Genomic DNA, 24,465 nt, shown 5'->3' with positions numbered 1-24,465 from the left:
TCTTAGAAATTATTTAAGATGTTGAGAGTCATCATCTGTCATGGGAACATAAACACTGCCAATATTTGAACAGACTGGTTCTCTATGTAGGGAAAGTTTTAAAATATAGAAGAACAGGGAAACATGTTGCTGCTCCAATTACATCCTGAAGTACACATTTCAGGAAGGTCTGTACTTGTGATTTTTTGAACATGTGGATGTTGCTTTCATGTTGGAATTTCTGATGAGAACCGAGTATAGTGCATTGCTCTGGATGCGTTTACTGCATTCTTTTAAGGAGAATTGTGTTGCTATAAGCCCAGACTCCAAAATGTTTGGATCTATAGCCTCACATTGCTTAAGTGCACTCTGGATAATACCAGTGTTACATCGATTGTCCTCATCCCACAAAAAGTAAGCAGGGTGTATAAATTAAAACAGGATCCAACAGTAAAACTAAACTAGACCCTGTTGAGATTGTATGAGTTTTATATCATGTTTTCCATAAGTAACTTTTAAATTAAATACTTTGATAATGATTGTAGAAGATTCCATAAGTATCCGTTTCTTGGTTTTGTGGGGTGGGGGGTTGTCTTTCAAACAGTATAACTGTAAATTTCTCAGTCTCAAAACTTTTTAGAAAGCAAAAGAAAGAGTTTTTTTCCTAGTTTTAAAACATGCTTAGCCAAAGGCCTTTTGTGGGAATTAAAGTAGTGGGCAGTTAGAACCTCATCTTTATCACCCCATCAAAAGAAGTTTTTTTAAAAAATGGGGAGGAAACAGCAATGTTTTGGTGCAATATTGTGTGACAGTACCTTCAGGGGGAAACAATCTAATCAGAATCCTTTCAAGTATTGTGTTTAAAATGGTATGGAAAACTTGTTTTAACTGGAATGTGGAAGTTTGTACTCTCGCAACAGATAACAGTGGGCCAATTTTCCTAATATCATCTACCCTTGTTCTCTTTTACTCACAGAGAAACCTCCGCCCCCTTCACGGGTTCAGCTGGTTCGTGCCAACACCAACTCCTTGGAAGTGAGCTGGGGTTCTGTCCCAACTGCGGATACTTACTTACTCCAACTGCAGAAATACGACATCCCAGCTGCCTCCTCGCCAGCTGCTAATCCTGTGCCCTCAGTGCCTGTCAATCCCCCCAAGAGCCCTGCCCCTGCTGCTGCCGCACCTGTCCCTGCGGTGCAGCCTCTGGCACAAATGGGTATCACCCTGCTGCCGCAGACCACAGCTGTCGCTGCGGCCACTGCTGCCACTGCCGCCGCTGCTGCTGCTGCTCCTGCCCCACCAACCACAACAACCATCCAGGTGCTTCCTACCGTGCCTACAAGCCCAATGCCAGGGCCTCCTCCAGCAGCTGCTGTTGCTACTCCTCGTCCACAAAGTAAGGGAGAAGGTTTTTTTTTAATTTTCCAGTCAAAATTTTCTACTTTCAAAAGCTGGGCTAATAGTATACAGCCCTTGAATCCGAGTTTCCTTCTTAGCAGGAGCCCTGCTTAGTAAGAGCACCACCTTCAGTTTCCCCCTCCCCCCCAAAAAAGGGGGGGGACATCTGTTACATGGCATTTTTTTCCTTAATGTCAGTCTTGTAAAATTCTTTTTCTTAAGAATTATCTTAAAAGAATTGATTTCCTTTTAGCAGGGAACAAAATAAATAGAGTGGAGTTGAACTCCACTGAACACAGTGTACTTTCAGGTTCATATTTTAACAAATATTCTCGCAATCCTTTATTTTTCTACTTGTGCATTCCAAAAATTCAAAGCCACACAGCTGAGTGCTTTTCAACATTTTTCCATAAGAGGAAAAAGATGAGCTATCCTTATGATGCATTGTGTAATCTAAAATCGTTTCAAAGGGAAAAGATTTTAAACTTAAAGTGGGATGTTCCAGAAATTCCAGAAGTGTTTCATGCTTGTAGTGGTACTATTTGAATAGCTGTTCAGAATTTGGAGCATTTAGTTTACTACTGATGTTTTATCCTGCCAAGGGCATGGATCAATTAAAAAAATGTCGTTTCCAAATTAACTGCATTTTGCTAGGAAAGCGTTTTTGAAACCCCAGAACTGCAATAGGTAGAAATCTATATTTTTGATGCACATGCATCAAAATTAATTTAGAAGTGTTGCTTTAGCCATCATTTGCCATTTTGTGTCTCTGTCAAGTCATAATGTGATTCTTAAAGCAACTGCCACTTTGGAAGGCTGGAAAAGAGCATTAATAAATGCTCTGTTTATATGAAGCCCACAGTACTTCTGAAACATATTGGTACACACAACCCTTATGTGCATGTAATCTAAAATTTCACCTTGTTTTCTTTCTGCAGCTGTTCCAGCTGTGCTGAAGGTCACTGGCCCACAATCTACCACAGGAGCACCACTGGTAACAGTGCGGTCAGCAGGACAAGCTGGGAAAGGCCCCATGACCGTGACTTCTTTGCCAGCTGGGGTACGCATGGTGGTACCCACACAGAGCACTCAAGGGACAGTAAGTGAAGGCAGGAATGATGGGGACCTGTGCTTTAAAGAAGGAATTCATCACATCTCATCCTCTTTTGTCTATGTCATTAATACATTGTCATTTTTATTTTCATGGAATCCTAGTGGTATTAAGTCACTGACTTTTTTCCTTAAACTTAGGTGATTGGTAGCAGCTCCCAGATGAGTGGCATGGCAGCTCTGGCAGCTGCTGCTGCAGCCACTCAGAAAATTCCACCGTCCTCAGCCCCCACTATGTTAAGTATGCCTGCTGGTACTACCATAGTTAAGACTGTTGCAGTGTCCCCAGGCACCACCACATTACCCACCACAGTTAAAGTTGCTTCTTCTCCAGTCATGGTGAGTATCCATGGCATGTTTCTTTGCTTTATTGAATTTATATACCTCCCATCTTTCTCTGAAAAGCAACTGGGGACATCTTGCAAAATCATAAATATAGAAAATGTCAACATTAAAGATATTAAAATACAAAGGCAAGACGCAGAAAGGCAAAATTGGTATGAGGGCAGTCTCTTCCCAATCAGTACACCAACTACCTCCAATGAGGAGCTTATCCATGAAGACCTGAGGCTAAATTGGCGGAATCAGGTTTCAAGCCCTTTCAGGGCGCCAACACAGTGGGGACAGACCTTACCTTAAGCAGGGCCTCACTCCATTATTTCCAAGAATAGGGACCACAGCAGAAAAGGCTCTTCTTCCACACATTGTGAGCTGAAACTGACCAATAGAGATTGTACAACGCCCCTTCTGCCTTATCAAGTGGGGTGGGCTGATCACATTGAGGCAAGGCAGTTCCTCAGTTAACCTGACCTGTACCATGAAACACTTCAAAGGTGATAACCAAGACCTTAAATTGGAATATTACAAGTAATATTCCCATAGTATGAATGGATCATCAGTTTTGTTGGAATTATTACAGGACAAAAGGGATAGTACAAACACTTTGAATTCTAGATTTACATTTGTTAGACTATGTTCTATCTAATAAAAAGGTGTGAGAATTCATATTGCCTCCACAGACTCTTATAAGATGCTCTTTTTTTAATACTGATCTTGTTTAACAAGCAGGTGAGCAACCCAGCCACCCGCATGCTGAAGACAGCAGCTGCCCAGGTGGGCACCTCAGTCTCTTCATCCACCACTAACACACCTACCCGGCCCATCATCACCGTGCACAAATCAGGCACTGTCACCGTAGCACAGCAGGCCCAGGTGATGACAACTGTGGTGGGTGGGGTAACGAAGACCATCACATTGGTGAAAAGCCCTATCTCCATGCCTGGAGGAAGTGCATTGGTAAGCATAATTCTTTTGATAGGGGTTTAAGAGAGGATGCTAGAAATGGAGGGATTTTTCTTCTGTCAACTTGTTCTTCATACAAGTGAGCATTTTCAGTGAGCCCTTAGCTTTTTTATGCAATGCTGAGCAGATGCTTTCATTTAACAGGCTACTCATAAATGATTGCTGGATATTTTACTGGTCAAATAATTGCTAAGTGAATTAGAGGAAGTGGACCATGTCCCTTTATATTAGAAGGAATCTTAAAGCAGATTTTCTCTCTTTCTTTGTGTGGGAGCAGATTTCCAATTTGGGAAAAATGATGTCTGTTGTGCAGACCAAACCAGTCCAGACATCAGCTGTAACAGGCCAAGCATCAACTGGTCCTGTGACTCAGATAATCCAGGTAAGAACATACAGTGGAGGAACAATGCCAGATGTAACGCCAGTCCTAGGATACTTACCAGAGTGTATGCCATTCTCGCCTCAATTGCCTATATGCCTCTTCCTCTTTGCCTGCCATTTTTCCTCCTCTAGTATATTTTCTGCTTGTGGAATGCAAGAATATTGAGACTTCCTGCATTATGCTGATTCTTGGTGTTTTCTTTTCTCCCCCCCCCCCCCTTAAGACCAAAGGGCCTCTCCCTGCTGGCACTATTCTGAAACTAGTGACTTCAGCAGATGGCAAGCCCACCACAATCATCACCAGCTCTCAGGCAGGTGGCACAGGTACTAAGCCTACCATCCTGGGCATCAGCAGTGTGTCACCCAACACAACAAAGCCTAATACCACCACTATTATCAAGACCATCCCCATGTCAGCTATTATTACGCAAGCAGGTGCCACAGGTAAGAAATGGAATTTGATTTACCATAGCAGTTATCCTGTTTCAGTCCATGGACCATTGGGTTGTACAGCAACCAGTGAGATCAGAGCCTGGTTGTTGGAGATGGAGAGAGAGAATTGTGTGTGCATTCATATTCTATGTTTTATTTTCAGGTGTTACTAGTAGTCCTGGGATTAAGTCTCCCATCACCATTATCACCACAAAAGTGATGACCTCTGGCACTGGTACACCCGCCAAGATCATTACAGCAGTACCCAAATTAACCACAAGTCATGGACAGCAAAGCATAACACAAGTGAGCTAGATGACAGGTTGGGAGATGCTAGAAGTCCCATTTTGACTTCAGCAGTTTAATATGAAAAATGTGTGTTTTCACAGGTAGTGCTTAAGGGAGCACCAGGACAACCGGGCACATTCTTGAGAACTGTCCCGATGGGTGGAGTACGACTCGTTACCCCTGTCACTGTGTCTGCAGTCAAGCCTACTGTTACCACTTTGGTAGTGAAAGGAACAACAGGTAAAGCCATTAAGCTGGAGGAAGAATTAATGGATTTAGAGTTTATGTGAGTGCATTTGCTTTCCATAGTGCATCAGCTGCTAAATTGGCTGTTGGATATGTTTTTGGGCCTATGGACATATTCACACTGCACAGGATCCCCTGTGTGCTGCAAAACTGACCTGCTAACGATGTATTTTTACCAGTCTATAGATATATGGGCTAGAAACGTGACTAGGAACTTCAGAGCTCATGTTTCTATGTACTAAGGTTACTGAAATTAACATGGATACCTCTTACAGAGTTTTCTCCATCTATAGTTTTTTTTTTCTTTGTTTCGTTTAAGGAGTTACAACCTTAGGCACTGTAACAGGCACGGTCTCAACAAGCCTAGCTGGAGCTGGGGCACACAATACTAATGCTTCCTTGGCTACGCCTATTACCACCTTGGGGACCATTGCTACACTTTCCAGCCAGGTCATCAACCCAGCTGCCATCACTGTCTCAGCAGCACAGACAACCATGACAGCAGCAGGAGGCCTCACCACTCCCACCATCACTATGCAGGTATGGTTTTGGCCTGGTCGAAAATTGCAAGCAAAGTGTCCCAACACAATGAGGCACAGACAGAGTGGTGCTCTGCATAGCCTATGATAAACTTTCAACATGAAATGTGGTACTTGTTGACACAGATGGTTTCAAAGAATGATGTTTCTGTTTTATAAAAAATGATACCTTATTGGTTATTAGCTGAGACTTTTCATGTAATAGGAGTGGGTCTGTTTGTAGTTAGAGAAAAGGATGAAGTATTTAGCACCATGATGGTGAACTTATGACACGCCATGGGGCACGCGAGGCATTGCTCCTGGTCAGCTGACTTCGCCCTTGTTTTTCGCCATCCGAAAACGGGAATTACTTCCGGTTTGTGCGTTGGGCCATTTTTCTCCTTCTGGAGGCTTCAGGGAAGCCGCCTAAAGCCTCCGGAGAGTGAAAAACAACCCTACGGGCAACCCGGAAGTTTGGGAATGGACTTCCGGGTTGCTCATAGGGCCATTTTTCGCCCTCCAGAGGCTTCAGGTAAGGCACCTGAAGCATCCTGAGGGCCTCCGGGGCAGGGGGAGGCTGTTTTTGCCCTCCCCAGGCTCCTAGAAAGCCTCTGGAGCCTGGAGAGGGCAAAAAAATCAGATCCATCGCGTGCCAAAGCAGGGGGAGGGCGGGGGTCATGCACGCATGCGCAGGTGCGGTCATGTGTTCATGCGCACGGTGGGTTGCGTGCATAGAATTATTGGTGTGGGCACGGCCACACAACCCCCCCTCCCCCTGCGCTCCCCCCCCCCCGCTTTTGGTACATGATGGGAAAAAGGTTAGCCATCACTGATTTATTAGAGGGTTGCTAGAGGAAGGAAACTGATAGCTATTAGAAACAAAATATGAAAATCAGATTCTTACATGCCTGCAAATGATATGGGGTCATCATGTATCAGGACTTTTTTCCCCTTTGCTAAACCGGGTGGGGGTGGGGCCAACATTTGATGCATCCGGCCGCGAGTTTGACACTCCTGATATAGTTGGAAGAGGCTGTGTACGTGTACTCGAGCAATTGGATTTTCCCTCTCTGTGGCTTGTTATTGGCTTTTAACTGTTATCCAGGATTTGATGTTCCTGATAATTATGGTAATCCTGACAATTCTGTGGACTGTTTGGAAAGGATAGGCAGTTGGTGTCCTTCAGATGCCTTGGATTTCAAATCCCATCACTCTAGCAAACATGGCCAAAGACCATGGAATTGCAATTCTAGAGAGCCAAGCTGCTTGGCTGCCCTTTAAAAAAAAACAGTACAAAGTAGCAGTTCTGTTGTAATTCATAGATGTCATGAGAATTGTAGTTGTGGGGGAAAAACCCCTAATTTTTGTGTTAGGTATCAGCATGTAATGATTTGAAACAGGCAGCATGCATGTCATGAGCAGCTCTCTATTGGGTAAGAATAGCTAGCATTTCATACAGGTGAGAGCTTTTGTCCTGAGATTAGACAACTTGCTGTGCCCACCTTTTTTTATCTAACATGAGTCATGGTCGTCTTTACAAGATCTTTCTCATCTGTACAAGATCTCATCAAGATCTGTGTCTCCAATGACTTTATATCAAAGTATGTATTTTAATCTGCATCTTTAATCTTGTTGCAGACTTTTACAATCCTAGTATATAAAATTCTGCTTCTCAAGGCAGATGTGAAGCTCTGCAATTCTCTTCAGTACATAAGTTTGCTTCCATGGTCTAGTCATATCTTTTACTACCTAATCAGTTCTGTAATATTCCTCATGCCCACTTTTTTTCTTTTGCCCTACTTAGTGCTGTTCTCAATAAATGCATGTATACATACATAACATTAGCTTTCAGGGTAAGCAGTATTGTACAAAGTGCAGAAAAGGAATGCAAAGTGATAGGTGGAGGAATTAAAAATAGAGTTTAAAAAATCAGATTGCAGAATTCTGCATTAGACTGCATCAGAATGAAACTACCGTACTTTTCGGACTATAAGATGCACTTTTTTGTCTCCCGAAAGGGGGTGAAAATGTCTGTGTGTCCTAAAGACCGAATATTGCCGAAGCACCGGCCATGTTTTGGCCTCTGCATGGCCCTTTTTCAGGCCTTTTTTCACCCCGTTTTGGAGGCTTTTTGGCCCAATTTTGAAGCTTTTTGTTGGGCGGGCCCGTTTTCTAGGTTTTTTTCGGCTTCTTTTTCCCCCAAAAAAATATGGGCTGAAAAAAGTCTCAAAAACGGCCCGAAAAAAGCCTCACAAACTTGCCAAAAAAGCCCCCCAAATGGGCCAAAAAGCCTAGAAAATGGGCATAAAAAAGGCTGGAAAAGGGCTCAAAAAAGGGCTGAAAATGAGGTGCGCAGAGGCCAAAACCCTTTTTTTCTCTCTCTCTTCTAAATTTAGGTGCATTTTATAGTCAGGTGTGTCTTATAATCTGAAAAATACTACAATACTACTACAATACTGAAAAGTAATTGGGAGATGTATTTTTAAATATTCCCCAGAGTATATTTCTTGCATGTATAAATGCGTTGTGTGGATATTTTGCAGAGGGTTATTCAATTCATATTTCTCCATGATAATGGCTGTAGCTTTTATAAGTGCCAGGACTATTTTCTTTACATATGAAAGATATTTTGCAATGCCTACAGCCTAAAATACAGTTAACCATACTGTTCTGCATAAGAGAATGCTTGTAAATCTTACATGTGATTTAGGTATGTCTCTTGACTAGAGATGTCTCTGCTAACCTGTGTTTGTTTGCTTCAATCCCTCTAGCCTGTTTCTCAGCCTACTCAAGTCACCCTGATTACAACCCCCAGCGGTGTAGAGGCCCAGCCAGTGCATGATTTGCCTGTTTCTATATTGGCTTCTCCCACCACAGAGCAGCCCACAGCCACAGTCACCATTGCTGAGCCGGGGCAAGGAGATTCACAGCCAGGCACTGTTACACTGGTTTGCTCCAACCCACCCTGTGAAACACATGATACTGGCACAACCAACACAGCTACGACCACAGTTGTGGGCACTTTGGGTGGGCCAGCTCAGTTACAGTTTGTGTGTGATGGGCAGGAGGGTGGTGGCCTACAGCCCAATGGTCGAGTGGTGCGGATATGCTCCAATCCTCCTTGTGAGATGCATGAGACTGGTACCACCAACACAGCAACCACTGTTCTGAGTGCTGGACAGAAGATATGCTCCAATCCACCTTGTGAAACTCATGAGACTGGCACCACTAATACAGCCACCATCTCCAAAACAGAGAGGACGCCCTCAGAGCCACCATGCCATACTTTCCAGACCAATGCCACTGGCACCACTATGACAGTAAAGCCCATCCTGGGTACAGGTCAGCTAGTGTGTTCCAATCCTCCCCATGAAACCCACGAGACTGGCACTACAAATACTGCTACCACCACCACCTCAAACATGGACCAAGGGCAACCTGATGACGGACAGAAGGAATTGACTAACACGTCATGCCAAACAAAGCAGACAGGTAGCACTAGCACTACCATGACGACAAAAACAGATATTCCCACAGAGCATCCAAGTGCAGTTCAAATTGTAAGCCTCGTGCCAGCTGCTGGCTTGCCTAGTGTTGCTTCTGGCACTACCACGGAGCAAAGCAGTGAAAGGCTACAAGCCCCGAAAAAAGGCCAGTGTGAATCCCAACATACTCATACCACCAATACTGCCACCACAGCTCGGTCGCTCATGGGCAAAGGGCAGCCAGATGGCGAATGGGTGGGATCTGCCAACCCTCCGTGCCAAACACAGCAAACCAATTCTACCAGCACCACCATGTCTGTCAAAGTTGATGTGCCAGTTCAGTCAAGTGCACTTTGCAAGACCCAAAACACGGACACCAAGGATACAAATCTTCAGGTCTGCTCTAATCCACCTTGTGAAACTCCTGAAATAGGTACCACCAATACAGCTACCGTAACGACATCAAACCTGGGTGGTACCCAGCAGGTGTGCTCCAATCCACCTTGTGAGATTCATGAAACGGGCACCACCAACACAGCTACCACAGCGACTTCCAACATATCCGTGGGACAGCAAGTGTGCTCCAACCCACCTTGTGAGACTCATGAAACGGGCACCACCAACACAGCCACCACCACCACATCAAACCTGGGAGCGGAACAAAATGAAGGTGCTCAGCACCAGCATCCCCCTGTTACTCCACCCTGTGAAACGCAGCAAACCAATTCCACCAGCACCACAATGACACCCAGCATAGGAGGTGATGGCTCTCAGTCTTCCAGCTCAGCATCAGCACAATGTGGCAACTCAGAACTGAGAAAAACTCCTGAGGGAGAATCACCAGGGATTGCTGGGTCTTTGCCTCAGAGCTCAACACCCAGAATATGCTCAAACCCTCCTTGTGAGACCCATGAAACAGGAACCACCCATACGGCCACCACAGTTACTTCTTCCATGGGTGCCAACCAAGGTAAAGGAACACAAAGGAAGGGTATTAGAAACATCTCATATAGGGATTTTCAGACTTCTCTGGGTAACCTCAGGGATTCCTTGGTACTCTTTAATAGTAAAGAACAATATTCTTTGAATTAGCCCTGTTCCTTAACAAGTGTACACTTGGAAATGAACTGAATAATTTAGGATACACGGTTCACGAAATGTTTGTGAGGCCTAATTTGTTATCAGTGCCTTGCATGGGCCTTATGTAGATTGGATAATTTTACAGAATCGTTTGCAGCGTATCTTGGTTTGTCTCAAGACACACTGGTTCCTTAGCAAGCAGTGAAAGTGGAAATTCATAGTAGCATCATATTATATTGTATCACAAAAATATATAAGCTTTATAAAGTTGTATTAGGGTTAATTTTTCTTCATCTATCTAGAATTTTTATCCTTGTTTTAGAATCACTACAATCAAGCACTGCATGTATTCGGAAGTTTTGTAGCTCTATAATAGCTGCTTTGACATAATTCCTTAAAAGGGATAGATAAAACTAATCTATCTTTGAAAAAATATTGTTCTCGCTGCTGTCAATCATCCCATACAAAGTACAATTGCTGAAAAATGGGTTTATCTGGATAGCATTCTTTACTTCTCTCAGTGCCTATTCAAACTATAGCCCAGAATCTTCTATAGCAGTGATGGCTAACCTTTTTCTAAAGGTGTGCCAAAATTTTGTGTGTGTGCACTATCGCACGCCTCACCCACCTGCGCATGTGCACATGAAACACCCCCCCTTGCAAGCGGGAGGAGGAGTTTTCACTCTCCCCAGGCTCTGGAGGCTTTTCTGAAGTCTGAGGAGGGCAAAAACAGCCTCCCGCGGACCCCCGGAAGCCCTCCAGAAGGCAGAAACATATAGTTTCCGAACTTCCGGTTGGCCTGTTGGGCCTGTTTTTTGCCCTATCTAGGCTCCAGAGGCTTTCCTGAAGCCTGGGGAGGGTGAAAACGGCCTCCCCCGCTCCCCTGGAAGGCCGAAAATCAGCTAGCCATCGGGCACATGCATGCTGGAGCTGAGGGCTGTTGTGTGGGCAAATATGGCTCTGCGTGCCACCTGTGGCACACATGCCATAGTTCGCCATCACGGTTCTATAGCATGTTTGTTCCTCACTTAAAAGTTTGTGCAAGGCATTCCCCCCCCCGCCCCAATTTTAATTGTGTGAGATTTGGCCCTAGAAAGATTTTGTCCTCTGATGAACAACGTGCTACCTGAGAATGAAATGGGCAAACAGTAAGAATATGCCACAAAATTCTTCACAAAACAAAGAAGTACCATATTTTTCGTTCCCTAAGACACACCTAGGTTTCAAGGAGGAAACGAAGAAAAAAAAAATGAATCTGGAGTTCCATCTCACTGTGCATATGGAGTGCCAAATATGAAGCAGCAGGTAGTGAGGGCAAGATGCAGAGCCTGAGAGGACCACAGATAGATGTCCTCTCATGTCCCTTTGTCAACAGACTCCTGCACTCTGGCGGGGTTCAGCACTGTAAAAGGACCCTGCAGCCCGGCTGCGAAATTTGCTCCATAAGATGCACAGACATTTCTTTTAAGTTTGCTAAAGAACTAAGGTTTTTTTAAAGATATCCACTTAATCAGATTTTTCTCAGTCAGTTGGTAGATAATTCTATTTTGTAACTTTAGGATGAGTTACAATAAGGAAGTTGAGCTTCAAGTCCCTTTTTCTATATACTGAAGCACTCGTCATGGAATGAAGCAGCAAAGTTGGAAATGGATTCCAAATTATGCAGCATTTTGTTTTAAGTTTTGAACTTTTGAAACAACTGATGTTCCAAATCCTGAAAATCCAGTGGATTTTCACAACCAAAGACTTCCTCTTGTGTCTTTGTCTTCAGTGTGTAATCTGTTTTCTTTCTGCAGACCAGCCACCTGCTACCAATGGGCAACAAGGGGAACCTGAGATACCTGTGACTGAGAGTCCAGCCGCCAGCAGCCCCAGTGCTGCTGTGGTGACCACAGTTTCCTCCACTCAAATCAGAGCTGTCACTACTGTCACCCAGTCCACACCAGTACCAGGGCCTTCTGTACCGGTGAGAATCAGAGGAGGAACTGGATCTTGTGTCCTGTTTTCTTTGGTTCATTCCAGACAAGAATTGAGATTCTCTAGATGATTCTGTTGCGTGCTTTGAGGGGATGGAAAACAAAATATTGGCAGTTTGCTACTCATTCAGCAGATGCAGAACTATCACATTAATCTGCTCGTATTTCTGCTCCAAATTTCATTTGTCCAATTGGGCCCCCAATCCATTTTTCTAATCTTGGATTTGTCTACATGCCTGATGAGCAGTGTTAAGTCTTCTGTTGTTTCCATAAATATGTGTGCACATAAACATCTCCCAAATTCAGTTTAACTTGGCTTATTGTAATAACTCTTAACAAAAATATATCTCTGAGAATCCTCAAAGATGAAACAGCATTCCTTGGGGGGGAAGGATAATGGCAAAGAAAAAGTGCAGAATGCAGTAGAAGAGGTATTAACCACAACAGGAAAATGATTTAAGGAGGAGTGATACTTCGTAGCTTCTCAGTGGAGATAGCTAGTTTAACTGGGCCTTCAACCTGATCTGGGGAAGATGCTCCTAGGTCCTAGTGTTTGTATAAGAAGTGTTTGTGGTAGACTCAATGCTGCCTGGTCCAGAATTAATACATTACACCTTTCTATCCATATTGCAGAACCTCTCCTCGCTCACTGATGTCCCTGCAGATGAGGCAGTCCCGCCTGTTGAGACTCCTGATGCCACCAGCACAGATTCCCTTCCGGCACCCTCTGAACCATTGCAGCCCTCCATAGAGATGCAGACAGCAGTTGCAACCCCTGAGCCTCAGGGGCAAGCACAGGTTGCCTCAACTGGCATGCCGCCAACCAAAGGTCCTCTGGGTGAAACTGCTCCCCATCCAGAACTTGCCCCTCCTACTGAACAGATGCCACCCACACCAGCAGCCCCCACCCAAGAGTCTGTGGCTATGGTGGTGCTGCCCCAGGCCACTCCTGCCGCTCCACCATCCTCAGAGGTGGAGCAGTTAGCATTGCCTCAGGAACTGATGGCGGAGAGCCAGGCGGGCACCACCACTCTGATGGTGACAGGGTTGACTCCTGAGGAACTAGCCGTAACAGCTGCTGCAGAGGCTGCTGCCCAAGCTGCTGCCACTGAAGAGGCACAAGCCCTGGCCATCCAGGCGGTCTTGCAAGCGGCCCAGCAGGCTGTAATGGGTGAGTACTTGTAACCCTCCGTTTTCCTCTCTGGAATCTTCTCCACTCACCACATGAGCCGGCCAGGTCTATCCTCAGTGAAAGATCTTGCTAACTTTGTTGGGTCTTCAGTAAACATTTAGCCTGTAAGAGTCTTTTGGCTTCCCTGAGAAGCATTGAGTGAGGATAAATTATCTTGGGACACATATAAAATATATAATATAGATTGTATATATAAATAATCATCTTTTTTTTAATATATTTTTTATTTACATAGTGTGTGTGTGTGTGTTTATTTAGTTTCTATAGAGCCACATTATTAGCTGTCCAGGGCTGCATACAGGCTGTGGGTTGGACATTCTCCTGTGCGCTGCTTGGGGAATCCAAGCATGGGTTAACTTTGTCCATTAGCCTAGAGATTGAGTTATGTAATTGTTGACCACACCTCCTCTGACTGGGATAGTTCAGTTTTTTAACTCCGTCCACCCTAAAGAGACGTAAACATTTTTCTTCTAGGACATTAGACAAATTACTCATTATTTATTTATTTATATATTTCTTTAGTTATTATTTCTGGATTTATTTACTTCTGGATTTATTTCATGCATTTGGACTGAATATTTGTGGATTCAAGACAGCGCAAGCTGCGTTGCTTGCTCGTTCCGATGGGCAGTAATTGCACAGGGCTAGATTTCGCTCCTGTTGGTGCTTCAGCGACTTCCCTTGAGGCTCTTGCGGCCGGGGGAACCAGTGCATTGAAGGAATTGCAGCAGCTAGCTGCCGTGGATGTGAGTCGGTTCACCGTTCTCCATTCCCGCAGGTGCCGTGGTGAGAGTAGGTTCGCCTCTCGCGTCGGTTTGGGTGGCCACGATCCGCTTAGAGAACACGTTCGGCCCAACGTGATTTCGTCGCCTCACAGTTGCAGCGCTGCCATCCCCTTTGTTGTTGGCTTCTGTCGTGGAGCTTCCCGTAGGCGAGCGGTCGCCATTTTGAAGACATTTGAATTTTGCGCCATTTCTCTCTCCTGCGGTGGCCATTTTGAAGCTGTTTTTCTGGGTGCCAAGGGACAGCCAGAAGGGGCATGCTTAGCGTTTCGCGCCCAAATGGAGCCTACGGCATTAACGACTTATTTGGGGAGCTGAGGAGGTCAGTTTGCCATCTCTCTGCTCTAGCGCACGCGGTTGCCTTGCAAATTATTCAGAGTCATTCTGCTTCAGCCTTTCCGGCAATCACCTCTGATATTGAGATGTGAGCTGAGCGTTTCAACTCCCTGTTATTAACTATGGCTGAAGGTTCCATCTCCGGAGGCAGCGCTGGGGCTTCTACCTCTTCCCCGTTGCACTCCGAGGCTGCTGGGACCAGTACTTGGGTGGGAAGAGCCACCACTAGGGCCGCTGGCCACCGGGCTTGTGCTTCATCTGCGGCTCCAGTTAGGGCCGCCAAGCACAAAGACAAAGGTAAATCAAATGCCCCCGTGGCCACCAACAGGTCACTTTCGGCTTTAGTGGCTGAAGGCCCCTCACCCGGTTCTCCCCTTCATTTGGCTGGGATACAGGGTTGGTCTTCGGACCACCCTAACTCCCTGGGACTAACAACTGAGGAGGGGGGATTGGGGCCCCAATCTCCCTCTGATCCTTCTGAGGCTAATCCAACCTCAGCTCCAGTGCCCACAGGTTCAGAACCTACGGCCACGTTTACTCCCACAGCTGCTGGGCTGAGGCATGAGGAAGGTTCTGAGTTTAACCTTCCTCCTGTACAACAAAATATGATCTCAGCAGCCATCGCACAGGGCGTGAATGCGGAATTGCATCACAGGGCCCAAGGGCCTAGACTTGCAACCTCAGCTAGGGAAACTTCCTAATTCCCAGGCTGACCTCCATCACCGCTTCCCTCAGTCTACAGTGAGGGATCGGTGTTAGGTGAGGAAGAAGGGGTGGCAGACCTGGAAAATTCTGATGACGAGGGCCTAGTGCAGGACAGGCCCGCCTTTTCCTGCTTGTTCCAGCCTGCTTTATTTAAATCCCTTCTATACAAGGCCAAAGCAACGACCAATATGGGTGGCACTTCCACCCAGGCTAGTACCGCGGTAGGGCTTGATCCCACGGAACGCTTGTTTGCTGAACAGGTACAGGAACAAGATACCATTCTCTTTCCAGAACTGTTTTTGGACGTTGTTCAAAAACAATGGGCACAACCAACCACTGTTCTCCCCCCTAGCAACGGGGACAGGAAGCTCTACACCTCCACTCCTGAACTGGATGGAATTCTCCAATTCCCTACAGTGGACCCACCAGTTGCGGCCTTGGCGTCTCCAGCCGTGATTCCATCCGAAATTTCGGAGGGCCTCAAGGTTGAGGACCGTAAGGCTGAGCTGGTCATTCGCAAAACGCACCAGGCGGCTGCCTGGGCATTGCGGGCTGTGACAGCAGCCTCGTTCTTCAATAGGACTTCGCTAGTTTGGCTCAAGCAATTACAGGCCAGGCTTGCTCCTGATGATATGCGTCTCCACCAAGACGTCAACAAACTGGTGGCAGCACTAGAGTTTTCCTCTAATGCTACCCTCAATGCGGCCAAATTCACGTCTCGAGCGGTAGTATCCAATGTTGCTTCCCGCCCCCCCCTCTGGCTCCGCCATTGGCAGGCAGACCTACGCTCTAAATGGCACCTAGCCTCCACCCCATTCAAAGGGGGTTCGCTTTTTGGTGCTGCGTTAGACCCTATCTTAATTGAGACAAGGGACAAACGTAAAGTCCTTCCGTCGACCAGTAGATGTACAGACAGGAGACAACAGCTCTACAACAGAAGGCAGCCATTTCGGGTTGCTAATAACACTATTGCCCCGTATAACTCCCAGTACAACAGGTTTTGGGGAGAGGGGGCGGTCTAGAAATAAAATAAAATAAAATAAAATAAATATACACAACCACAGGATAGGGCTCAGGATCGTTCCGGGACCAGAGATAGAGGCCGGCAGTAGAACTAGCAACAGCCTCAGATGCGGCAGCCATTTCGTGGCACCAACAACCGGTCCTTTCGTAGATACCGGTGACTCAATGGGGTGGGACCCATTGGGGGACGCCTAACAGCCTTCGTCCACAAGTGGGCAGAAACTACCTCGGACGCCTGGGCCATCCAGACCGTGAGGCAGGGCCTTACTCTAGCATTTCTCACCATCCCCCCGAGGCGTTTCATCTGGTGCCCCGTACCCAGGTGTCAGATAAAAAGGCGTCTCATAAACACCGAGCTCCAAAATCTGTTGTCTGTCAACGCCATAGAAAAGGTACCACAAGGGTAAGAACGACTACGCTTCTATTCGATACTATTCCTAGTTCCCAAAAGCTCGGGAGGGTGAAACAGCTCAACTTGTACCTCAAATATCAAAGGTTCAAGATGCAATCTCTAAAAAGCATCCTGACCTGCATTTGTCAAGGCGATCTGATGACCTCCATCGACATCAAGGAGGCATACCTCCATGTCCCGATACATCCGGCACATCGAAGGTTCTTAAGATTCCAATTTGCCGGTTGCCACTTCCAGTACCGAGCACTGCCATTCGGCCTTTCTTCGGCCCCGCGAACCTTCACAAAGTTTCTGGCGGTAATAGCCGCATTTCTTCGATCGACGCCCATAAGAGTCAATTGCTATTTAGATGACATCTTGATCCTGGCATCATCCCGGGACCAGGCAAACCGGGACCTACAAGCTACAATCGACACTCTACAGTGCCACGGCTTCGTCCTGAAATTTCCAAAAAGCCACCTGCATCCGACCAGGTCCTTATTGCACCTTGGGACTCTCATCAACTCCGAGTTGTGCAAGGTATCATTATCAAAGGAGAGACGTCAAAACCTGTAGACCCTGGTGAGTCAAGTGCTACGACAGAAGTCGTTACCACTAGCAGTTCTTTCCCAACTTCTCGGGGAAATGTTGTCATGCATAGACATAGTTCTCTGGGCACGATTCCACGCGCGGCCGCTCTAATGGTTCCTGCTCCCCTTCCAGAGGGCCCACATCAGTCACTCGCAGACCAAGGTTGCATTACCACCCAAGGTGCTTTGATCACTCTGATGGTGGACATCCTCCAAACTACTCAAGGGATGTCCCTTCAAGGAGCCAGACAGCATCATAGTAACGACAGATGCAAGTCTATTCGGCTGGGGAGCTCACACCTTGGACCGGGTGGCACAGAGGTGCTGGACTGCCCAAGAACTCCAGAACAGCATCAACTGGCTGGAGCTCCGGGCCATTCAGCTAGCTCTCCACGAGTTTCGGGACTTGGTGACGGCCAATCATGTGTTAGTCCTCACCGACAACGTGGCCTCCAAGGCTCATGTCAACCGCCAAGGAGGCACGCGGTTCAGGTCCTTGATGATGGAAGCGGAGAGACTCCACCATTGGGCAGAGAACCACCTACTATCAATTTGAGCGGAGCACATATCGGGCACAGCCAACACACAGGCGGATTGGCTGAGCAGGGCCACAGTGGACCAGGTGGAGTGGCATCTCCATCCGGCCTTGTTCCAGGAACTGTCTCACAGGTTCGGCCGACCCAAAGTGGACCTCTTTGCGCAGCCTCACAACTGCCAAGGTTTTATACCAGGTACCAAACATCGGGGGCAGAGGGCACCGATGCGTTTCGCAGCCTGTGGCCGGAGGGACTCCTTTACACCTTCCCACCTCTACCAATCATTCCGCTTGTTATTCGGAAAATCCTAGCGGAACAGGCGGATGTCTTCCTGATTGCACCGATGTGGTCACGTTGCCCTTCGTACGCCGACCTCGTCCATCTGTCCGTCTCATGCCCCTGGAGAATCCTGGACGATCGGCTACACCTCTCCCAGGGGGCTATCATTCATCCAAACCCCCAACTGTTACACTTAGCTGTGTGGCACGTGAGTGGGCTATCTTGACTCAACAACACTTTTCTGACAAAGTCATTGACACAATCCAGGCAGCACGACGCCCATCCACAACTCACATCTACGAAGCCATTTGGCAGGCCTTCTGCATCTGGTGTCGGACAGCCGGCGCTGACCCAATCAAGACATCCGTACCACAGGTATTGGACTTATTGCAAATGGGCATGGACAAGGGACTAACACCCAACACTCTCCGTTCCAAACTGGTTGGAGAACGGCATTCCTTCTGAAAATTAACTCTTGGTTCCACAGGGCGCAAGAACTCATTCTTCCAGGCTTCTGCCCACAGCCTTCACATCCACAGGAGCGACGGTGGCATCACCTTGACGTTCACAGGGCGCTCCATCGCTATGTGAAACGCACTGCATCATTCAGAAGGTCGGAAGCACTGTTCTTGTCTTTTCAGCCATCATCCATGGGGCAGAAGGTATCCTCACATACCATCAGACGCTGGTTGAAAGCGTGTGTCGCCTTTGCCTACGAGAGTCAATCGCGGCCGGTTCCCAGACGCATCACTCCCCATTCCACCAGGAGTGCTGCTACCACGGCGGCCTGGACGACTCAGGCCTCAGTGGAGGACATCTGCAGGGCGGCAACTTGGTCATCACCGTTGCCCTTTGTCAGACATAATAAAGTGGGCATATATGACTCGGCAGAGGCTTCCTTTGGGCAGCGAGTCTTGCAGAGGGTTCTTTCACCACACAGGGCCCCTGACCAGCCTAGCTCCCACCCTTGACACTCATTCCTTTGGCATGTCCCATGCTTGGATTCCCCAAGCAGCGCACAGGAGAATGACCATTGACTTACCTGAACGGTCCTTCTATGTGCGCTGCGAGGGGAATCCAAACCCGCCCTCAGCTTTGGCTGGTCTGGGCATTTGACTTTTGCCTACACTTTCACTCGTATGGTTTACTTACCTCATTGACTATTTGCATTCTGTGACAATTGTTCCATCTCTTGGATCGGCTTAGCCTTCGTACAAAACTGAACTATCCCAGTCAGAGGAGGCGTGGTCAACAATTACGTAACTCAGTCTCTAGGCTAATGGACAAAGTTAACCCATGCTTGGATTCCCCTCGCAGCACGCATAGAAGGACCGTTCAGGTAAGTCAGCGGTCGTTCCTGGTTTAGCTCTTTTCTTTCTTGAACAGGTCCTGGGGAAGCCATGGATACCTCGGAGGCAGCAGCCACACAGGCTGAACTAGGCCACCTGAGTTCAGAGGGCCCTGAAGGACAGGCCACCGCCATCCCCATCGTGCTTACTCAGCAAGACTTGGCAGCCCTGGTGCAACAGCAACAACAGCAGCTTCAGGAGGCTCAGGCAGCAGCAGCGGCGGCGGCAGCTGCCGTTCAGCAGCAGCAGCAACAGCAGCAGCAACAACAACAGCAGCAGCAGCAGCCCCCTCAGCATCAACTGCCTGCCCACTTGCCTACAGAAGCCCTGGCTCCTGCTGATAGCCTCAACGATCCTGCGAGTGAGAGCAATGGCCTCAATGAGTTGGCTAGTGCAGTGACCAGCACGGTTGGGCTCTTACCTCCCACTCCCACAGAGAGTAAGTGAGGCAAAGATGACTGCCATTTTATTTGGCAGTGGCCTTTAAAAGCTTGTTTCCACTTGTAAGCAGAGGTGCCACAGCTCAGAGATAAGGTGGTTCTTTGGTGCTTTTCAGCCAATAGTGAAAGGGACGGTCCCTTGAGACGAATGTCTGAGCTAAGCTGTATTGCAGGGCTGTCAAATTTCTGGCCCACGGGCTGGATGCGCCACACACTGGCCATGCCCAGTAAAGGGGGAAAAAGTCCTGATACATCATGTGTCATTGTTGTGACATGAGTTTGACACCCCTGCAGTAGAGGATGTTCCTGGTGGATAAGCACAATTATTTGATTGTGGGATAGTTTTATATTCCAGCCCTCTCAAGGCACCTATTCTGTCTAAGGTGGGCTTTATAGTTAAATCAGGACTAGGTTCCGTTACCTGTATTTCCTTTCCCGTTTTAAACATGGATCAACATCTTTAGGGATTAGGGATCTCATGGAAGTTATTGAAATTCTTTCCCTCATCCAGGTCTTGCTCCTTCAAATACTTTTGTGGCCCCACAGCCTGTGGTAGTAGCCAGCCCAGCAAAATTGCAGGCAGCAGCTGCCCTGACAGAAGTTGCTAATGGGATTGAACCAGCTCCAATGGTAAGAAAAAAATATTGGTAGGAATTTGAGGGATGAGTTTGCACGTTTTCCAAAGTTCATCTTGAATTCTCCATTCTTCGCCAGAAACCAGAGCCTCCCACACAGCCTCCAAAAGTGGTGGTGAAGAAGGAAAATCAATGGTTTGATGTGGGTATTGTCAAGGCAACCAACATGGTGGTGACCCACTACTTCCTGCCGCCTGATGATTCACCTGCTACAGATGTGAGTGGCAAGAATATACTATAATCACCTTAACTTCACCTTAAAGATCCGTTTTTTTGCTGCCACATATCTTCCTATCCATTCCCATAATATCAAGATAATTGTGATGTCTTATTCCCACTCTCTTCTGTCCTCTGCAGGATGATTCAGGAACTACTCCTGATTATTCTCAATTCAAGAAGCAGGAGCTGCAGCCTGGTACTGCTTATAAGTTCCGAGTGGCAGGAATTAATGCCTGCGGACGAGGCCCTTTCAGTGAAATTTCAGCATTCAAGACCTGTCTGCCTGGTTTTCCTGGAGCACCTTGTGCTATTAAAATCAGTAAAGTGAGAGATTTTCTTGTTTTTAAAGTCCTCTTAATTCATCTCCCTGTTTGGGTGGGGTTAATTGAATAATGTTTGTTGTATTTGTTGTCTCCCACTCTTGCTGCAATACCTTTTGACTGTTGTGGTTTTCAAGCTCTTGTTGCGTGTTTCTAACACAGAGTCCGGACGGGGCCCACTTGACTTGGGAACCACCTTCGGTCACCTCTGGAAAAATCACAGAATACTCGGTGTACCTGGCCATCCAGAGTCCTCAGGCGGGTGAACCTAAGAGTGCAGCACCTGCCCAACTGGCCTTCATGCGGGTTTACTGTGGGCCCAGTCCTTCGTGCCTGGTCCAATCAGCTAGTCTCTCCAATGCCCATATAGACTACACCACAAAGCCTGCCATTATTTTCCGCATTGCTGCCCGCAACGAGAAGGGCTATGGTCCTGCCACACAAGTTCGGTGGCTTCAAGGTGAGTGGCAGCTGTGATGGGACATTGGAGGGAGGAATGTAGCTTCAGGCCACATATGAGTGGGAAGACATTCCCACTCATCTTGTTGACAATTAAACCTGTCAACAAGATGAGGAATTGCTACCAGGTCTCAAGACTCTTGAAAATATCTGCACGCCATTCACTTTCCTATCTTGAGCCTTGGTTTGCCAATGAAGAAGATCTGCCATGTTGCCTCTTAGATGCAGGCTGGATCTTTATGTTGATATTTCTGTTAGTAGGAAGGGGGTTGGTATAAGTAAATAGGAAGGTCTCATTCAAAGTTCTAGAATATTATTTTATCATCAGTTGTAATTATTAATTTATTGATAATATTCAATAAGAATGGATGAATTTGTCAGATATTTCTGCCAATTCTTATTTGGGAATGTATCATGTTTGGATTTTCTAATACGTGGATCTCACCATCTAGAGTGAAAATGTATTTTCAGCACCAGCTGCAGTATAAATTGCTTGGGGGAGGACAAGTTTACTGAGTTCAGTGGTAGAGACACGCTCAGCAAGCCAAATTCTAATAGTATGACCAAAGGATTGAATATCAGAATAAAATTACCCATTTTTTTCACACGTCAGCATTCAGTTGCATTTTATTCCTAGTTTTATCCCTATTGAATATCATGATTTATAAATAAACAAGTTCACATTCCTATAATGATTCAATTTGATTCGGGCCATGTTTTATCTTTGCCTTCAGTGGGTGTAATGCACTTTTGTCTTTACAGAATCCAGTAAAGATGGATCTATGACAAAACCAACCAACAAGCGGCCGCTTTCATCTTCTGATTTGTGAGTATTGATTGATGTTTCAAGCAGTTATTTCAGCCTTTGTGTTTCCTTTGTAGAGTTGTTGTGGGTTATGGAAGGAAATCTACATATATGCCCAGTCATTTTGGGAGAAAAAATGTCTCATAAATTTTCTTTTGTGTTCATCAGAATATCTTGGGTCAGCCCTAGATTGAATAAAGTGCTAAGTTACTAGTTGTTTGTGCAGAGTGGAAGAGGCGCCTCCAGCCAGAATAGAATTTCTCCTATAAGCAGCCTAGCAAGTCAAGGATGCTGCAGCAAATTCTCTACAGGAATATTGCTAGTTTCAACTGTGGAGCTCAGCTATTTGAAGCCGAGAAGCAGTTTGGTGTAGTATTTAAGGTGTAAAAGCTTAGAAACCAGAAGACTTGAGTTCTGGGCCACCTTTATACATGAAAGCTGGCTGGATGACTTTGGGCTAGTTAGTCACTCAGCCCCGACTATCTCACAAGGTGGTTATTGTGAATAAAATAGGAGGAGGAAGAATTAAGTATATTAGCCACTTTGAGTTGAAATAAAAAAGGTGGGATGAAGATGAAGAAGTTGCTTGCTTGCTAGTACTGATGGGAGTGGACAATTCCAAGGAATGAACATTTGAATGTTGCCAGTATTCTGGGCAAGAAGAGCATCACATTCATGGCCGAGCAGGAAACTGGACCTTAAACTGTTCTTTTTCATCTTCCAGGAAAAGTGCTCCAAAGAAGCCCAAAGCAGATGGGCAGTGAAGGGAGTCACCAGCCGTCCCCTCTTCCTGCCTGCTTCACGCCTCTGCCTGAACTCCCCCAGCCAGCCAGTCACCCCGTGTATGGAGGAAGATGGAACTGCCGAAAGCACATTTCATACACCATGGGCTGAACTGTTGGGGTGGGGTGGGGGGGTAGGGAGAAGAGACGCTGAGGCTCATGTGAGGGAGCCCCAAGCAGGGCCATCACTGTGCCATACCCCACCTAGGAAGGGGGAAGAAGGAATGGAATTCCTCCCTCACCCTCTGCTTACTGCCCCAATAACATGGACATTGATGTTTGGGGTGGGCTTGAGGGAAAACTTGTTATGGGGGGGAGGAGGGGCTGTTGGGTTTTTTTACAAGTTGCAGTTACAGGAATGAAGTTCTTTTGTATTCCCCTAAATGCTGTGTGTTGGGGGTAGGAGACTTGATCTCCCTGCCTCCAGTTCTTGCCTCTGTACAGACCCTCTTCCTCAGTTTAGTTTTTAGTGTCTGCGTTTGGTAATGGGAGGGAAATCCCTGCTAGTGGGGATTGAGAAGATGTGACATGGTTGGCCACAGATGCAGCTACTTTGAACATTGGAGGGAAGGGGCTCGTGCTACGGCAGCTGTTCTAATGCTCAGCGCAGGGTGTTTCTGGCTTGAATCCACCCTTTTTTCCCCCCTGTACATGGAACAGCCCCTCCTTAGCAGCACAAGCCGGGTTTGTTTTCTCTCTTTGCTCTTCCTGCCTCCAGGCCACAAGGTGACATGCTATGGGCAGATGTCTTGCCATTCCTCTCCATTGTTTTGTATAAAACTTTTTTTAGGAAAAAAAAATGATTTGAGAGGGAGAATGTAGCTGATCCACCAGAGGCTTTTGGGGTCAGAGCAAGGCTGGAGGGCGATATTCTTGATGGTTGACATACAACTCTCCAACACTGTATGGGGTAGGAGTTTAGGTTTCTCTCTATAGAGAAATACATGCCCCCCCCCCTATTTCCCCTGCTGGTTGTCTTGGGACATTCCACATAGGGGAGGATGGAGAAAGCAACAGGGCATATACTCTGTGGAGTTGGGGGAGCTCTATGGAATACAGAAGAAATGCCTCCCCCCACGCGCACTGTTTGCTGTGTTGAGATTGGTAGACAAACTAGCCCTCAGAAAATACCCCCATGAGCAAACCTCTCCCTTGCTCTGTGCCCTGGTCTTTTGTATTATAGTATATTTCGCTGTGTCCCATTTTCCTGTTCAGTCCTTAAGATTCCTTCTATCCTTCCTATATTTGACCCGATTTATTTTCCACTGAGACAGGAACAGCCCTCATAGGAGTTTACCCTGGCTATCCACCCTGACCTCCCCTTCCTCCCCCACTAGTGCTGCGTATCTGTCGTTTTTGTGCTATTTTGAACAATTAAAGACTTTTTTTGGAAACAAGACTTGCTGTTTGGAAAAAGAGCTCTTTCC

The 24,465-nt window shown here is 46.7% G+C and overlaps 1 protein-coding gene across 4 annotated transcripts in view; it reads left to right on the top strand.

Moving 5' to 3' along the window:
• HCFC1 (host cell factor C1) overlaps window positions 1–24,435 on the top strand; it is a 30,018-nt gene extending 5,583 nt beyond the window's left edge. For 3 of the 4 annotated variants that reach the window (XM_081954952.1, XM_081954954.1, XM_081954955.1), the window contains exons 8-26: window positions 956–1,375; window positions 2,316–2,476; window positions 2,629–2,826; window positions 3,553–3,783; window positions 4,067–4,171; window positions 4,395–4,614; window positions 4,766–4,908; window positions 4,992–5,130; window positions 5,456–5,676; window positions 8,426–10,109; window positions 12,016–12,185; window positions 12,829–13,366; window positions 19,416–19,817; window positions 20,330–20,448; window positions 20,533–20,670; window positions 20,811–20,996; window positions 21,155–21,452; window positions 22,214–22,277; window positions 22,981–24,435. In XM_081954952.1, the coding sequence (XP_081811078.1) occupies window positions 956–1,375; window positions 2,316–2,476; window positions 2,629–2,826; window positions 3,553–3,783; window positions 4,067–4,171; window positions 4,395–4,614; window positions 4,766–4,908; window positions 4,992–5,130; window positions 5,456–5,676; window positions 8,426–10,109; window positions 12,016–12,185; window positions 12,829–13,366; window positions 19,416–19,817; window positions 20,330–20,448; window positions 20,533–20,670; window positions 20,811–20,996; window positions 21,155–21,452; window positions 22,214–22,277; window positions 22,981–23,020 (5,477 nt within the window). In that variant the 3' untranslated portion in view covers window positions 23,021–24,435. The remainder of the gene's footprint in view (window positions 1–955; window positions 1,376–2,315; window positions 2,477–2,628; window positions 2,827–3,552; window positions 3,784–4,066; window positions 4,172–4,394; window positions 4,615–4,765; window positions 4,909–4,991; window positions 5,131–5,455; window positions 5,677–8,425; window positions 10,110–12,015; window positions 12,186–12,828; window positions 13,367–19,415; window positions 19,818–20,329; window positions 20,449–20,532; window positions 20,671–20,810; window positions 20,997–21,154; window positions 21,453–22,213; window positions 22,278–22,980) is intronic. The other variant, XM_081954953.1, reaches the window with a different exon arrangement.
• The last annotated feature ends 30 nt before the right edge of the window (window positions 24,436–24,465 follow it).

The sequence above is a fragment of the Natrix helvetica genome (assembly GCF_964273705.1).
Source record: "Natrix helvetica genome assembly, chromosome: 1".
Lineage (NCBI taxonomy): Eukaryota > Metazoa > Chordata > Lepidosauria > Squamata > Natricidae > Natrix > Natrix helvetica.
This window is presented reverse-complemented; position numbering and strand designations above follow the sequence as displayed.